This window comes from Fusarium falciforme, chromosome 8 (genome assembly GCF_026873545.1).
Source record: "Fusarium falciforme chromosome 8, complete sequence".
Lineage (NCBI taxonomy): Eukaryota > Fungi > Ascomycota > Sordariomycetes > Hypocreales > Nectriaceae > Fusarium > Fusarium falciforme.
In genome coordinates, this window is record NC_070551.1 from 1,276,883 (window position 1) to 1,294,207 (window position 17,325).

Sequence of the window (17,325 nt, forward strand, 5' to 3'; positions counted from 1 at the left end):
CTCCGGCGAGTAAAGCTCTACGACATCCAGACGGCGCTTGAGCTGGTGGGAAAAGATACGTTAAACACCACTGACACGTCAACTGGCACCTTTTGAAGACGACGTCCATGTCCACTGTCGCGTGTCGTTGCGTAACCACCATGGCTGAGTGGATATCGCCCACCGAGCACCGGCCGCGGGAGGAGCCCAGAAGCTCAGCGGGGAGATGGCGCTGGTCACGGGGAGCTCGGGTGGTCGCATGAGCAACGGGTCTAGAGCGATAGTTGCTGATCCTAGGCGGAACTCGGGGCGAGAGCCGAAGCGACGAGCCGGGAATAGCGTGATCCTCTTTCGGGGGGAGTGGAATGTGAATGTCGCCTCTTGGGGGCTATTGGTGGGACGGAGCACGCTATTCCGTCTGCATGTCGGGGACTTGGCGAGACGAGACTTTGACAGTCAGTGTCTTGGAGATGCCTTCAGAGGAAGTATCACTGGACTACGCATAACTAGGCGAACCTGAAGTTATTCACGCAGTAACATTAAAGAATTGAGCCCAGGAACCTGGTGGAGTCATTCTGTGGGGGTTCATCAATCTCGCTGCCTGAGGCTATTCCCAATCCCGCCATACTGGATCCAATCCAATGCCCTCCCATCTGATCCGGGTTAGATCCATGACACAAGCCCCTTGCTGCGATGGATATCGGGGAAACCGGGGAGTTGACAGGACGCAAGACGGGGGGGCCACACACGAAAAACGCCAATGGGGATAGCCGACGACCGATGCCCGTCGAGACCTGAGACCCGGGAACCTGTATGTATCCATTCTCAATCTCGAGAATCGGCAACACTAAATGGACATCTCGAGATGAGATATTGCGAGATGCGAGTGAGAGCGTCGCAGCTCCTTCTCTTCTTCACAGCATCGTCTATTCTATACTTTAAAACATCACGTCTCGTGCCCTTCTTCCCTTTCTGGACAGTTGTCCCTAACGCACACCCCCCTTATTCCGGCGTGCCCGTCCGCCCACCGACAGTCCGACATCCGTAGCCCGCCGATCCGCCACCCTCGGCGGCCGGCTCGCTCAACCAGACAAACCCAACCTCACGAATGAGTAACCAGAGAAAAAAAATCGAGATTCCAGTTTCCCGTCCTCCTCGGAGTTGATCCAACAGCCCCCTCTTCCCTCCAATCCCCGAGAATTAATCAAACGCAGCTCTTCCACTCTTTCCGACGACCCGTTTCTACACTACACTACATGATTCTTCCTCCTCTACTCAAACAGCCATGACCAGGACCAGCACTACCTCAAAGGCAAGCGGCGGATCCTCGGCGGCTCCCGCCCGGCGTTCGGCAGCCGGCCGGCCTTGTAAGGCGAGGTCGCTCGCCTGTCGAGAGTGTCGCGACCGCAAGATTCGCTGCGACGGAGCGCGTCCCGTGTGCGACTCTTGCTGCAGGCGAGGACTCGGTGCTGATCAGTGTGTGTACCCCGAGATTGAGCACGAAGGCTCCATTGCCTCGTCGCGGAGGTGAGTTTTTGACGGGCCGGACATCGTATCATGGACGTCGGGGCTGATCTGATATATCAAGCTACATTCGCGCCCTTCAGAAGAGGGTCCAGGAACTCGAGGAGAAGGAAAAGCAGCTCGTAGGTTTCCTTCTTGTCAACTAACACTGTCGCATAGTTGACTTACCCCTGTTATAGGAACTCGCTGTCCAGGGCCGAGATGCCTTTGCCGCAACTACGCCCTCACACGATGACGTCTGGAGGAAGCAATCCAGCTCCCCCGGCGCAGTCTCCGAGCAGCCTGCACGACCTGTAAAGCCTCTGGATCATTTCCTCCCACCAATCCATGGCGACTCTAGCTATCCCCTCTCTGGCTTCCCAGCCGGAGCCGGCTCTCTTCCCATGGCCCAGGAACCTGCCGGCTACTACTCCCACCCTCACCACATGGGCGCCAGCCCTCCATTGACCGATGATCTTGAAGAAGCCTCGCATGTCAAGGCTTCCTCCTTTGGCTCCTACTCTTCCAACGTCAAGGCGGCTCTCATGCTCGAAAAGATCTCCCTCCCGCCAACGGACCTCATGGACGAGTTGCTTGCCGAGTACTTTGATGTCGATTGGATCACTCTACCTGCTGTTCACCGTCCAACCTTTTACCAACGCTACCATCGGCTCATCGCCGTCGCCAATTCACGCTACCGTCGTGATATTCCACTAGAGGAGGCAACGGAACTCGCCGCGACCTACTCTCTTCTCCTCGGCATGCTCGCCATTGGTCAACTAACAAAGTCACCCGCGGAATCAACCACGTCGCAAACCTCGAACGCGTACGAGTTCCATCAGCAAGCGAGGCCTCTTCTCCTTATCGACTTGCTCTCCGTAGCATCTCTCCCTGTTGTGCAGGCTCTGATTATCCACGGGCGCTTCCTTCGACGGATGGGTATGGGCCAGGAGAGTTGGATGTTGACGGGCATGGCGCATCGGCTGGCAGAAGGCATGATGCTTCATGTGGAGTTTCCAGGAAAATCTCAGGCTGAGCTTGAGGAACGTAGGAGGACTTGGTGCGCTTGTGCACTGTTTCTTCGGTGAGTCTTATGAAGTTGCATGGTTGGTGAGTTGCTAACAATCAACCTAGGACACAAAACTCCCCTGGAAGCCAAACGCCCGCAAACTTTGGAACCTTGCCTCAAGAAATCGACGACGAATATCTCGAGACTGTGCCGCACAACCCACACAGAGAGCAGCCCTCCAATGCCCCATCAAGGATTTCTTTCTTCACTCAGGTGCTAAAGCTCTCCGACACGGTGCTGCAGCCAGTCCAGGATGCCTACTTCAACCAAAGAGCGGGAAACAAGCAGTCTATCTCAGAAATCCTTGGAACTGCCTTGAATCTCGATTGCGTGCTCGAGGAGTGGCAAGCTGCCCTCCCTGAGCATCTTCGCCTCAAGTTCCCCTGCACACAAACCGAGGCTGTTTTCCGCCGCCAAGCTACTCTTCTCCGCATGAGGTATGCTTGAATAATTTCCGTAATAAATTCTTAACTAACATCCTCAAAGATATTTGGAAACCAAGGCTCTTATATCTCGAGCAGCAATCATGAAGCTCGTTAGTAGCCATGCCAGCCAACCAGCGTCTATGGTGGCCAGATCCATGCTCAGTGGACTCTTTGAGTCGTGCTATGCTGCGAGCGTTGAGCTGGAGGATATCATGAATCGAGAGAGGAGACTGGTTACCTTTGACGGACCCCCTGAGAGCCATGCTGTAATCTGTAAGTTCCTACGCTCCCAATCCCAAAAACCCTTGCTAACCTTCTTTCAGCTCTTTGCATAATAGGCATGACTCTCACTATGCTCTCCAAACACCCTCTCTTCAGAGACTTTGTCACAAACCCAAACCCAATCAACGACGAGGTCAGACGATGCCTCGTAACAGCCAGACAATACATGACCTCCCATCACCCCCTGGCCGAGAAGTTCATTCACGCCTTGGAGACGGCTCTGCAGCCTCCGTCAAGGGGTGCATCTTCACCAGGCGTCTTGGATCCGGCACTTGAGTCAAAGTCGGTTGGACCTGTTCTATCTAACTTGACTGAGAACCCCGGGGCTGTGGAGTTGGAGGTGCTCGAGGCCTGGTATAACAGGGAGCAGGGGTTGGCATCAGGATGCGGGATGCCCGTGAGCGAAATTGTCTCGCTGTGGTAATCGGATGGGAAATGGATAGGAATTTTCTTTTAGCGACGTCAAGATACCCAAGCAAATATTAAGCGATTCATTTTTACACTTCAATTATGCTCACCGTAATGTGAAACCGGATGCCTCTCGCGTTGGTGGCTTAGTTGGCCAACCCAGGCGGCCGAGGCGCAGCTTGACATCAACCAACAGATGTTACCTTATGCTTTGAGTCCAGATCATTTAGCATTGCGTTCCTTGCTCCTTAATTCAATTACTACAAGCGATTGGCCACAGCCATATACTTGTTGCATTGCGGCAGTGTCGTTGGCTCTTTATCACATCTACAATCTGCCTATCACTCTCAGCTTGTTCACCCATGTTGCAAGCAATGAGGCAAAGGCAATTGCCTGCCCGTACTGGGTTATCTATTCGTACGTACCAAGCCTTGCTTGGCCCGGGTCCCCTGGGGCTGTGAAGCGTTGAAGTGGCTGTGATTCACTGTCGGCCATCACTGGCGAGCACTGCAACAGACCGACGACCTCTTCCTTCACCTTCCACGGGATCCCATCTTTCCATCAGGGTGCCTTGCCAAAAGGTTTTATCCCAAGTCTTAGGGAGGTGAGCGCACATACATAATTCACGAAACTCCTTCTCCTCTTCTCTCTTCCTTCACCTCTCATCCTCCTCCTCTTGGTCCTTCTCACCCTCATCACGACTTACCACAACGTGCTACTGAGCAATAACTCAAAGAGACCTGTACACCAAGAAAACCACTCCCCAGTCATCCAGATGGCACTTTCAAAGCCCATCAAGTCGAGCGTGGGCCTCGGGAACCGCGTCCTCCTCGACAAGATGGACAGGCTCCGAGGGCTGGGCATTTCTAACCTTGTCTCTCTTCCTCAGGTCAGTTCCCTTTGCGCGCGCGGGATGACGCTTGCACGCACTTGCTAACACTCTTATAGATGGTCGTAGTCGGTGATCAGAGCGCTGGAAAGTCGAGTGTCCTCGAGTCTCTCACCGGCTTCCACTTCCCGCGCTCCGTCACACTATGCACCCGCCACGCCACAGAGATCATCTGTCGTCGCGAGGAGACAAAGAACATTGTCATTTCGATCCAACCCGCGGATCCGAACAACACAGAGGCCCAAAAGTTTCGCCGCGAGACGAAGGACCTCAACGCCCAAGAGTTTGCCCAGATTTTTGTGGATGTACGTTACACACCCCAGTCCATCCCCTCTTGGAAAACATCTCTGACTAAATCCTGAACCAGGCGGCCAAGGTGATGGGCATCAAGTCTGGATCTGACGAAGACTCGACTGGCTCTGCCTTCAGCCGAGATATCCTCCGTGTTGAGATCAGTGGACCGAACGAAGACCACTTGACTGTCATTGACGTCCCCGGAATGTTTGAGAACGTCACCCCTGGCGTCACGACAAAGGAAGACATCGATCTAGTCAAGGACATGGTGAGAAACTACATCAAGGAGTCTCGCACCATTATTCTTGCCGTGGTCCCTTGCACTGGCGACATTGCCAATCAGAAGATCTTGACCCTCGCCAAGGAGGTTGACCCGGAGGGCAAACGAACACTGGGCGTCCTGACCAAGCCTGACCTTGCCGTTGAGCAAGCTACCAAGGCCGTTGTCGTCAACCTTGTTAACGGGAACCGCCGAGATCTTGTCCTGGGCTACTGCGTGGTCAAAAACCGAGGTGCTGACGACACTTCTTCGAGCGCTGAGGAGCGCAACCTCAAGGAGGAGAACTTCTTCAGAGAGGCACCTTGGAGCAAGCTTCCGGCGGACCGTCTTGGTATCCCAGCTCTCAAGGCTCGCCTTCAGCACTTACTAATGGACCGCATCAAGAGCGAGTTTCCCAAGGTGCGCAGTGACCTGATGACGATGCTCAAGAAGAACGAGGCGCTTCTGGAGAACATGGGAGAGTCGCGCAGCACCACTGAACAGCAGCGCGTCTACCTCGGACGCATCGCTTCGCGCTTTACCCAGATCAAGAACTGCGGTCTGGACGCCTACTACTCGCGCAACAAGATCTTCCACGAACAGGAAGAGCTGAGGCTCATCACACGCATCCGGGAGATCAACGAAGCCTTCGCCAACGTTGTGTTTGACAAGGGTCACACGAGAAACTTCCAGCCGCCCGGTGAGAAGGACAGCGAAGGGAGTTCTTCTGGTGGTTCCGACGTTGAGAGTCAACTGACTATTCGAGACGACCTGTACGATGATGAAATGACCTTTGTGATTCCGCTGGTGGGAGAACAGGAACTGGGGGATAGCATCCTCCATGAAGCCTACTGCTGCCCTGACCCGGAAGATGATATTCTGGCCTTCATCGAGAAAGAGTACCGCTCATCGCGTGGCTACGAGCTTGGAACTGTAAGTCTCAACCAAACCTGCGATACCAACCGCTCCTACTAACGCGTCTCATAGTTCGGTGGCGAGATGCTCCCCACCAACTTCAAGGAGCAGTCCAAGAAGTGGTCTCCCATGGCTCGAGCCCACGTCTCCAACGCCATCCTCATCGTCCACCACTTCATCCGTAGTGTCCTCGACGCCTGCTGCCTTGACAACACCATCCGCGATGAGCTGTGGAACTTCATCGTTGATGATCTCCAGGAGCGGTACCGCCGTGCTGTTGACCACACCGAGTTCCTCCTCGAGGTAGAGTTCGAGGGCAAGAGCATCACATACAGCCCCGCCTTCAACAAGAAGCTTCACGTCACCAAGTTTGCGCATGTTGAGGAGCTTGGCAAGCAGATTGAGTTGACGATCAGTACTTGCGAGTCCGGGGTGCATGCTGCAGGTCGAGAGGCCCGGGAGATGGTGGAAAAGGGCTTTGGAGAGTCAGACGACCTCGCATCCACCTGCCGGAACATCCATGATGTCCTACACACATTCTACGACTTTGCCCGGACCCGCTTCGTCGATGTCATCTGCCAGCAGGTTATCGACCACTTCCTCCTATACTCGCCCAATGGACCCCTCACCGTACTCTCTGAGGAGCTTATCCTCCATATGACGCCCGAGAACCTTGAAGCCATCGCTGGTGAGGAAATGTGCAGCCGCGACCGTCGGGAGAAGTTGACTCTTGACATCGCCAACTTGAAGGAGGCTCTCAAGATTCTCCGTGGCTGAGCGAGACTGCGGGTGCCCATAACATGATTACAGCCATACAAGCCAGAGATGTTGACTAGATCCATTCCACGGTGTATTTCTTCCTGGTCTAGAGCTGATGTTCACACTGGGATCAGAGGTGGTGATGGGATAATACCCTTTTGTTGGAGATTCAAGATGCTTTGTTTGCTGATGGCAGGGAATGGATTCGCTAGTTACCTAGAAGGCGCATTGGCATTAATAGATACTTACTGTAGATGAGAAATTGTATGACCCCAACCATGTCATGATATTTCACTCGTCTCCGGGATACAAATATTTAAGAGAATATTCTTCGTATTCGTGATTCATTCGTCCAAAAGCAAGGCTTCATGTTCCACAAGAAGCCTCCCCTTGGTTGTCGTTTCTTCTCGACAAGTATGCAAAGCAAACATCTAAGGTATCATTGTCTAAAAATCAACATTTCCAACCAACGCCATGAGTAAAATGTCAACCGGACGTGACCGGCGTAGATGCCAAGCATTATTTTGTAAGCAGGCTGCCGACATCCTGCAGCTGCACCGAGTTCAATAACGGCGGCGGTCCTCCTCTATCAATCCGTCCCCAACCGGCTCCCCAGCTTGGCGGGGGTTGCGGAGGGCTCATCGGAGCGGGCACCGGAGCACCTGCCGGGAAGATATCGTCGTCTGTTGTTCCTGAGCTGCGAGTGCTCAGCGCAATCTCGTTCGTTCCGTTGCTTGACTTGGCCTTGCGGTGTCTCCTCCAAAAACGGGGTCGTCGAAGTCGAGATGTCTCTGCCATTAGCTCGGGCGATGTCATGATGCCAACACGGTCCGACTTTCGATGCTTAGAGAAATGACCTGGTCGCGATCGGGGATACGAGAATCCTGCAGGTTGACCACCGTGGAAGGGGTTCCATGCCCTTAGTTTTGGGGAGCCAAGGCTGATGCTACCATTGCAGCCTGCATTGTAACTCGTACGCGGTTCACCCGAAAGCTCCTCCAGCGTCATTCCCTTGGTCTCAGGGATCAGGAGTGAGACAAGAGTACCAAACAGCATGAACAGGGCAAACAGCTGGAGAAGACGGTGCAGGTTTGGCGAGCATTCGGCACCCTTACAATCCTCGGCAGAACCCTTACGCACCAGGGGTATGCTGATGCACTGAGCGATGATAGCTCCAATCTTGCCCATGGCCGCCGAGATTCCGTGGCCCGTGGATCGATATCGTGTAGGAAAGCATTCTCCTGGGACAATAAACGTAGTCGTGTTTGGGCCGGCGTTGAACAAAAACTGGCCAATGATGTATAGGGCAAGCAAGGCTCCTCGCGTCAAGCTTTTGTATGCGAATCCAAGAATGCAGAAGAGGATGGTGAGGAGAAAGAAGCCAATCACCTGGAGTGGCTTGCGACCGAAGGTGTCGATAGTAAAGATGGCAGTCCAATAGCCAGGCAGAGAGCCTGCACAGGTCAAGATGATCATTCCCACTGCCTGGTTGTGAAGTTTTTTGTAAAGCGTATCACCTGTGCCATAGCCGATAGCCTGAAGAACCACGGTGTTGTTAAGGCCAAGGCCATAGAATGCGAGATCCTTGGGCAGATGTTAGTCGAGTCAATGATCAAGTAGACGCGAAGACATACCAAGAAGAACCAGGACAATGTAGTGCCCAGAAGCATCTTGAAATTGGCCCATATACGGAAGAAGGCGACAAGGTCAGACCAAGAGGCGCGTGGCACGTTGAGATGGCGCCCAGCAATGCGTTTTGTCCTGACCTGGTGTACCACATCGAATGAGCCCTTGGATTTACTCGCCACATATGCCTTGATATCGGCATCAGCCTTTTCCACATCGTGTTCGATATCAAAGGTATATCGAGGCGTTTCGGGGATGGTGATACGGTAATAGAGAGCAATGCAGGCCGGTACTGCGCCCACTCCAATGATGATTCGCCATGCTCGGTCGGCAGCCAGGCGGCATTCGTATCCGCATTTGCTCTCGTTAGCAGCACCGATAAACGATTCCTTGAAAGCGACGGTCGTGATAAGGGCCACGATGGCTGCGACAAGCTGTCCAAGACCCTGCATGGAAAAGACGGCAGCCACCATGGCGCCGCGCCACCTCGTCGGCGAAAATCTAGTGGGTTAACAGTCAGCTTGACTCAACTTCGTAGACATCGCGTGGGCGACTAGGGCAGCCACAAAGTTTAGATCAGAGCGCAATAACTTACTCCGACGTAATTACACTGGATAGTGGATAATCGCCACCGATGCCAATGCCCTAACCTTAGTCAGTACAGACGACAGAGGTGCCGACCTTGAGGGCTTACCATGATGATCCGCCAGAAGATGAGCAAGCCAGTTGAACCCATCGCTGGGCTTGAGGAGATGAGACAGCAGCAAAGCGTCGCTAGGATGATGATCCCTAATTCGACACCGTACATGCGACGTCTTCCAAAGCCACTAATCGAGTTGTCAGCATATCTGATCCTCTGCTAACGAAGCCAAAGTGAGCTGTTGAACGCATGGGGTTACATACTCTGCCAACCAGCCAAACACAACCATACCAATGACGATTCCTGCACTGGTAGAAGCTTTGAAGGCCTGGTTCACCGGGTCGGGGAGGTATCCATTGTTGCCACTGAAGCCGTTCTGGGGGTTTGGGTCACCCCAGAAGACAACACCGAGCAGAGCAGTTACAAGGTTGATGGCAAAGATGTCGTAGGAGTCGAGAAAAAATCCAACGCCTGCCACTAATACTGCGCGAACATCTGTGTTGCAAGTTTAGTCAGTACTCGGCGTACAGCAACTTGGCCCGAAATAGGAAACTCCGATGTCACATACGGTATGCGCCAAAAGGGACCTTGTCAATCTCGGACAAGGCAAGTCTTCGGCGTAGGTTAGGGTCAGAGATGTGAGAAAAGTCGTTAAAGAAGTTGTGAAATGCGTTGTTGCCGCCGTTGGTACGGTCCTGTAAAGGCGTCGCAGGTGGAGGGAGCATATCGTCGTCGTAGTCGGGCATTTTGAAATTTATGGCGAGTAGATATCGGGAGCGATGATATCCGTAATCGAAGACATGAGTTGATCGGGATGAAAGTGCGTCGATGTGTGTTTGGTGATATTGATCCCCTCCACTTTGTCGTTTGAGTGGGTTAGATGCCTTCGGGAGGCAGCATCGACACCAAGGCTGGATTATGCAGAGGATGTGACGTCTTCAATAACCAAGTCGACCGTTGCTGAGAATGCCCTGGGTCCGAAATATCCTCCTCTTTCTCTCAAAGCCTAGGTCTGGCTAGAGGCTACCGAGTCAAGCTCCAGAATCGGTCCGCAACACTCGGCAGGGTCCGGGAGAGCGCCGAGGAGGCCGTTACTGAACGATGTTCCAACACACACAATGCTCTTGTCTCCTTCCAAGCGATATCCTAAAACAAGACCAGTGACGACTTATGGGGGACGGAGGAGAGTGCCGTGACTCTTCGGATGCGGCGCCGAGGTGGATTGCGATGTTGGGTCGACCGAGATCGTAGGAGGGCGCGGATCGTCTGTCGCGAAGCGTGGGTGGATGCGATGAACGGAAGGTATTATCAAGAGGGAAAAGACCCGGCTCCTCTGTATATTAAAGTGGAATGGAGAAATAAAGAGGAACAAGATGTATCGTCTTTTCCCAGGAAACAGAGCGACAACGGATGCAAATGCCTGAGTCGAGATGGGCAAGTTTGGGCGGGATACCTGACAGATGGGATGCGGCCGGGGGATATAGCGTGCCTGCCCAGGTACCTTCCACGGATGGGGGATGGCATGGTGGTGGTTTTGAGAAGGTCCAAGCCAAGTGGGGACGCTTCCACGCACGCCTTCCGCAATGGAATCTCTGGCCAAGCCACTGGAAGCCGAGGAAGAAGCAAGATGGAAAGTCCACTGCACACCCGCTAAGACTTCCCCCGAACCACTGAGATTGCGCTGAGAGCCCACTGGAGGGGATGTCCACAGCACGCACCTGGACTGGGAGGGCAGGAGCGAATGACTGGAGAGGTCCTGTCACTCCCTAGGTAAAGGCCCGACAAGACAAGCTCACCGTGCTCCCGGGCACCCAGGCGGTTCTGTTATGCACCTCCTCCATCGAGCATAGGCTGGAACCCCGTCTGAGAATGACCAGCTCGAAGCATCTCATCCAAAGGGATCCAGGGATTCAACCACGGCTAGGCTCGTAGAGGAAGGCTCCCTGTCCGAGAAGCCCGTTCCAGAGGCCCCGCCCTGTCCTGCAAACCCTTGAACGGCTCCACACCCCGGTCGTCAACTAAAAGACCGCTAGAAGGAAAATGAGCCAATGGGAAGCCTACGGATCCCAGTGGCTGAACTCGCCCTGGTGGAGAAAGTATCCGCCTCTTACGCTGGAAGGGCTGCCCCCCACTTCAAGGGTCGCTCTGTGTGTCTCTCGGCGAGCGTTTTCCAGGGAGCTGCTTTTCCAATGAGCGAGAGCGGTTGGGGTGATGAGGCTGTTTGAGCCTTCTTTTGATCATTTGGAGGCGTCTGACAGTGAGTTCGCTTCAACTTGATCGAATTTCGTTCGTTGTCTGGTGGTTGAAAATCAGAGTTGATCAAGAGGACAGGCCCCTCGCTCGCCCTGTCTGACAACCTTGCCCCTCTTCCCCCTTGTTTTTTCCAGAATGAATCCATCAGGCTTGCTGCCTCAGGCCTCGGTCAGGTTTCCTTCTGTCAAGGCTTCCAGAAGCGATAGACTCATTCTATCCATGGATGGATCCACGACACTCCGTAATGCCGCATCAATGTCCCTTCCAGGCTCCATGCATCATCTCGCCGCAGTCGCTTTTTCGCAGATCTCGCCGACGGGGAATTTAACCGGCCTCTCTGGTCGATGCACTTGATCGACGCTTAAGACAGCAGCTATTACCACCATCTACCAAAATCGATGCATCTCCGGCTTGCGTGTCGTCAATGACGATGTGGTTTCAATGATCGGCGATGGCTTCTGCTCGCCATTCGACACAGCGGCGATACTTTCGCTGTCGCTCCCCTCACACGACATCACACACATGGCCGTGTCAGCATGTGCTTTTCAACACCCTCAACACCATGCTTCTGGGAAAAAGCACCGACGACGGAGTCAGTGGGCATTTGCTTGTACGTAACACCCGCTGACCGTGCAATCGCCGCCCCATGGCATCATCACTGAGAAAGCAAATGATGATGAATGACGGATCCGCCGCCATTGTTATGATTGTCTGATCCTCGGCCAGCAAGCTCGATCCTAGCTGTCTGCTGTGCTCCCAGTCGCTGGGTCGTGCAGGCCTTGTCGCATTGAAACCAAGTCGAGCGCACGCTTCACAGGCGGCGCCGGGAGCCGTCACCACGTCCCATCCGCTATCGACACAGGTGAAACGGCTGCCATCCTTCTCTTTGGCGGGGGGCAAATTCATTCACTCAGCACGAGAAGAGAAAAAGGACTTCAAACACTCGCCGCCGTACTTCTCCACTTTTCCGTCTTCGACAATGCTTCTAGCCGTCTTCCCAGTTTGCCACAGCATGGATCAAGGGGTCAAAATGACTTGCGGCTCGCCTGATGTTCCAAAGTTACACTCACTCTGTATTACGGGTCTCCATCTAAGTTTGCTGGCATTGCCGGGCTCCGTGCCTGAATTCGTTTGCTAATCTTGTCAATCTGCGACGCTTGCCACCCGAGGCCGTCGACACAAGGACGACAAGGTCTTATCAAAAATCATCAAAGCAAAGACGCATTCAGCTTGAAGCCATCAAACGATCCAACCAATCAGTTGCTCTCCATCACCTTTCCCGGTGTGGAATGCATTCTAGCCAGCCTCAGCAACCTACCTCTTTGGACATCGGCTTCTTCACATTCTCCCCTCAGCGCCTCCGAGTTCTCGGTCTGTCTTCTCTTCTCGCTCACTCTGACAGGGGCCTCTTGTCTCACACCGAGCCAATCGGTTCTCCACGTGTGTCTTGTCGACCTGGCCCTGTCTTCCCCACATCTGGCGTCTCGTGGAGCTAGGTGAGAGTTTGTCTCCATACCTGGCCGCCGCTGCGCTCGTCTCACCCTTCTCCCCTGCTCCCAGCTTCCTGCTCCCAGAGAGCTGGTGCAACCGCTCACCCCGAATCCGCATACAGATACCGAAGCTCTTATCAAGGGAGACCTAGCAGTGGTGAAAAAAACGAGGCGGCCAGGTTCTTGCAAGCCAAGAAACAACTTTGACAAACGCGACAATTTAATTACGAGAGCAGGCAGCACAGCCAAGAGTGTAGGGTCAACGAGGAAAAGGAATCACTTACCACATAGAATCGTAATCCGGAGGCGACGCCCAGGAGGCACAGCAACCCTGCTCAGCGACCAGACAAGTGGGCTTCGGGAAGGCATCCCATGCGCCGGTTGGGCATGCTCTGAAGCTGAAGCTCCAAGCTGCTCCTATTCCTTGCGAAGGCAGCTTCGTGATACTGTCATCACCAACTGTGATTGTTGGTCAGACCGTCGCATCATCGAACCCGACGTCTCGGTTCGTGGGTCTTAGCTTGATGAACCCCCTCGTATGACACTCTTCGAGACAAGGCAGTGCAGATCCTGGTCACTTTGAGTTCTTGTAAGCTTTACCGTCGCTGGACACATTCCGTAATTGAGGCTCGGGTCAACGGAAAGGCGTCTCACGATCTTGGCATTTCGATCTCCCAGCCACCAGTCCCAAGAGTTTAGTAGTTTCGATGCTAGCGACAAGACTTGCGACAAGCCTATCTTGTCAATTAGGTCCAATTTTGGATCCTAGCTCTTCTCTTTCTTGTTGAAGGTACCATCCTGGTGGCCGAGAGCTGGATGTTTTGCCCTTGACCTAAGAGCACCAAGAACTCGGCGCAAGTTAGGAAAGAGAGTCCGGAATAGGGTGCAAACACAGCCTAGGTCCTACAATCAATCCTCAAACTTGGACAAGAATAGATTCCAGGCACCGTGGAGAGACGCCCTTGCCTGTTTGAACCCGAATGGAACAGTCCAGGTGGATGACCGTCTCGCGAAACCTAGGGGTGGGCCCAGTTGAGTTATTCAACTCAGGATTCGATTCATAACACCGTTTCTGTGCTTTTCAATACTCAGGCATTTCGGGTGCCCTTTCTCTGCCAAATCATTTAGTCATCTTCTCATCTAACTAGCCATGGTCGACGTGTTGTGCAAACGGCCGTGAAACGACTCCATTCAGGCAAGCCAGCCAAAGCATCGCCGCATAGCACTCTACACAGTCCGGTCACACACTGAAACGAATAAAGAGGCCAAAACTAATTTACTGCCTTCACAAATCTTTAAGTAGGGGCAAATTTGCCCACTTTGCTCTCACTCACCTCGTCAATGTGGAGAAAAGAGGTTCGCGAAAGCCAAACGCCCAGATCGATAGTTCAGTTGCTAGATCCAAGAGGCACGCGACGCCCCTGTTTCTGTTTCCAATAAACATGAAACTAGCGTCAGGAAACTTTGCACGGGAATATCCAGGCGAAGGAGAAACGTCTGAGCCCCTTGCACACGGGGAGGCGTCAAGCGCCAGGTTGGGCTAAACTAACCCAAGGCAACAAAGGCGCTTTTGGGCTCCTAATAATCTAAGGACATAAAATCTAGACTACGTCAGTGAGTCTTTAATCAATGAAGCTGTACGATGAAGGGACGGTGGTGATATAGTGCTGGATGGCGCCGGGAAGGGGTGGTTTATACATCTCACCGTCAGCTTCACAGCTCCTCTCGGAGCCCCAAGTGTCCAAGCCGCTCTTTGAGCTACTATTGCCTAAGCATACAATTACTCAATTTAGGTCAACCCACGAGGCCAGCAAGCCAACTAGTGCATGGTGACCTAATGCTTCAGTTACGATGGCATTGATCGGGCTCTATATGTGGCCCATCAAGTTGATAAGCAGACATCCAACAGGCACGTGTCCAAAGAAATAGTTATGCATTTGTAATCCGTCTTACATTTCAGCCATCCATTCTTGTTTATATCTACTCGTCTTTTGAGCAAGGAAAAGCCATACATGATTCTCTTTTTTTGTTCTTTCTTCTCTTTGTCATCGGCTCACCAAGCGGTGATGTCCTCCACCTCTGCCTCGCCGAAGGTGCTCGACTTGGTCAGTTGTCCCACCGAAGCCTCCTCGGGCGCACCACCATCCTTATTCATGATATCGGGCAGCACCTCCTTGAGGAAGCCGAGCACATAGTTGTTAACCTGCTCAAACTGCAGCAGGAACGCATCGTGGCCCTCAGGACTGTCGATACGCTCCAGGCGCGCGTTGGGAACGTGCTGCGCAATCTCCTCCTGCTCAGCAAAGGTGAAGAGGCCGTCGCTCTCGATTCCCAGAACTAGTGTGGGTTGCTGGATCAAGGCCAGCGCATCGGCAATGGTGTCTGCCCGGTTGCGCGAAACGTCGTGTGTGTCCAGCTTGCGGGTCATGGCAATGTAACAGTTGCTGTCGAACCGCTTCACAAACTTGCTACCCTGGTACCGCAGATACGACTGAGCCGAGAAATAGGTCGACTGTGGCAGCTCGCCTCCCGTGAGGCTGTCCTTGTTGGGACCGTGGAACTGGGGGTCTGCGGCGTTGGCAGGCACAGCAGGTGACTCAGTAGCCAAAGCCGGAGCATCACTAGTGCTGTTGTGACGAGACAGCGAGCTGCGCTTGACAACATGGCCGTCATTGTGGATATGGAAGTGCGCCTCGGAAGGGGTCGAGGGACGCGGTCGTCCACCGATAGTCTGAACCTTGGAGGGGTCGGGGATGTTGCGTCCGAACCTGCTCTCGAACGAGTTGCGGCTTCTGTAAGTGAGCAGAGCAGACATGCGCGCGGCACCCAGGCCCGTGGAAGGGGGGTCCTCGAACGGGTAGTATCCGTCGTCGTACTTGGGGTCCGCGTAGATGCTCTGTCGCTGAGCCTCACCCCAGCTAATACCCCAAGCGCTGTGTCGGCTTGAGGTAGCAATGGGGACGATGCATCGGATGTAGTCCTTGCCAAAGTAAGCCCACTCGAGCACGAACATGCCACCAAGAGATCCGCCAATCACGGCAGCGATCTGCTTGACGCCTAGGTCGTCAAGGAGGAGTTTGTGAAGGCTACCACTGTTAGTATCTCGACCCCCAAAGTGTTTTGAGCTTCACCTACTTAACATCATCACGGATAGTCGTGAGAGGAAACTCAGGTCCGTATCGGCCCTTGCTTTGGTCGCCGTCCTTGGCAGTCACTGGGCTGGCAGTACCATAGGGGCTGCCCAAGCTGTTCATGCAAACGATGAAGAACCTCGACGTATCAAACGCTCGGCCAGGACCCCCAAGCAGAGGGCCCCACCAGTCGCTCACATCGGCGCTTCCAGTAAGCGCATGGCAAATCACCATGGCATTGGTTCCATCTGCGTTCAGCTTACCCCGAGTGGTATAAGCGACGGGGATATTGTGGAGGGTTACTCCGGACTCGAGTGTGAACTCTGGGATGATGGCCAGTTGCTGATCGGGAATCAGAGCAGCAAAGGGGTTTTCAGGTTGCGAGTGCGTTCTTTCTTGCAGGTATTCAGTCATCGGTCCTCATATTGGAATGGAGATGACTCGAAGAAGAGGATGATAGGGAGGGGATGAAGGAGCAAACAGAGATCGATATGCTAGAGACTAGGGAAATACTGACCATAATGCTTCTGAGCCGTGCCATTGGCGGCAGACCCTTCGGCGACTGTAGCGGTCGGCATTGCTTCTTGGTCGTTGTAGAAGGCCTCGCGATAGAGCAGGACTGTTGTAGAGAGAATCGGGCCGGGGTCGCTCCAGGCTCGTCCAGGGTTGATATTCGGGCAGGTAGACCCCGAGAAGCCGTGAAACACCAAAAAATTGGACCCAACGGATAGCCAGCTGCTAGTCAAAAGTAGTTTCCAGCTTGATTCTCCCAAAAGAAGTGATTCCCGCAAGTTTAGGTGAAAAAACCCCGTCCCTGCGATGGCGTAATTCTGCCCGTCCCCAGGACCGGCTGGGAGTTGACCAATCGCGTCGCAGGCGCAAGAGTCTGCTCTGTGTCAACATCGGCCGGGAACGGAGGTCAGGTGCAACGTCACGTGGATCATGAAATTTCCAGACTGGGACTGTGGTATGTATCTTCCCCAACCGTGTTGGCCCGTGCATGCGTCGTTGCTCCAGCGCGTGTTGGCAGCCTTGTTTCCCCAGTAAGGCTGCGAAAACGTCGTGACATGCCTAGTCTGGAGCTTCGCATCGGCTTCTTCTGCTCCAACCTCATCGCGACATCGTCCGTCAGTTGAACGGCACCTCCCCCGACGCCGCCGGCCTAGCTGCAGTAGCAGCCATCGCGTGCCCCTTCCTTTTCTCATCCTCTTTTCCTCTTTCAATTCATTCCCTTGGCCTTGTTCGCGCGACCACCACCTTCCCCACCTGAAACTCCTTTGTCGTCAAAAGTCAGTCTTTCCTCTCCGCGCCGACGGCATCAGCAAACACGTGCCACATTTTCAACCTTTCTGCTCCGTCTTTTCCAAGCATGCAACTTATTCGACCTTCCTTCTAGACCTCAA

General features: G+C 53.7%; 4 protein-coding genes across 4 annotated transcripts; 2 read left to right on the forward strand and 2 right to left on the reverse strand.

Annotated features, from left to right (window-relative positions):
- Positions 1–1,264: 1,264 nt before the first annotated feature.
- NCS54_01023900 (Zn(2)-C6 fungal-type domain-containing protein) lies at positions 1,265–3,682 on the forward strand (the record flags this gene model as incomplete). The annotated part of the gene is made up of 6 exons (XM_053155555.1): positions 1,265–1,506; positions 1,568–1,625; positions 1,683–2,566; positions 2,617–2,988; positions 3,038–3,249; positions 3,300–3,682. The coding sequence occupies 6 exons, from the start codon at positions 1,265–1,267 to the stop codon at positions 3,680–3,682; spliced, it is 2,151 nt and encodes a 716-aa protein (XP_053011530.1).
- A 759-nt stretch (positions 3,683–4,441) lies between these two features.
- On the forward strand, positions 4,442–6,800 carry NCS54_01024000 (Hypothetical protein; the record flags this gene model as incomplete). Its single annotated transcript, XM_053155556.1, has 4 exons — positions 4,442–4,555; positions 4,615–4,860; positions 4,923–6,041; positions 6,096–6,800. The coding sequence occupies 4 exons, from the start codon at positions 4,442–4,444 to the stop codon at positions 6,798–6,800; spliced, it is 2,184 nt and encodes a 727-aa protein (XP_053011531.1).
- A 501-nt stretch (positions 6,801–7,301) lies between these two features.
- Positions 7,302–9,794, reverse strand: NCS54_01024100 (MFS domain-containing protein; the record flags this gene model as incomplete). Its single annotated transcript, XM_053155557.1, has 6 exons — positions 7,302–8,366; positions 8,417–8,909; positions 9,004–9,053; positions 9,103–9,235; positions 9,312–9,543; positions 9,617–9,794. 6 exons carry the CDS (start codon positions 9,792–9,794, stop codon positions 7,302–7,304), a joined length of 2,151 nt encoding a protein of 716 aa, XP_053011532.1.
- A 5,050-nt stretch (positions 9,795–14,844) lies between these two features.
- On the reverse strand, positions 14,845–16,758 carry NCS54_01024200 (Homoserine O-acetyltransferase; the record flags this gene model as incomplete). Its single annotated transcript, XM_053155558.1, has 3 exons — positions 16,440–16,758; positions 15,927–16,317; positions 14,845–15,877 (listed from the first exon to the last, which is right to left on the reverse strand). The coding sequence occupies exons 1-3, from the start codon at positions 16,498–16,500 to the stop codon at positions 14,845–14,847; spliced, it is 1,485 nt and encodes a 494-aa protein (XP_053011533.1). The 5' UTR covers positions 16,501–16,758.
- Between the last annotated feature and the right edge of the window lie 567 nt (positions 16,759–17,325).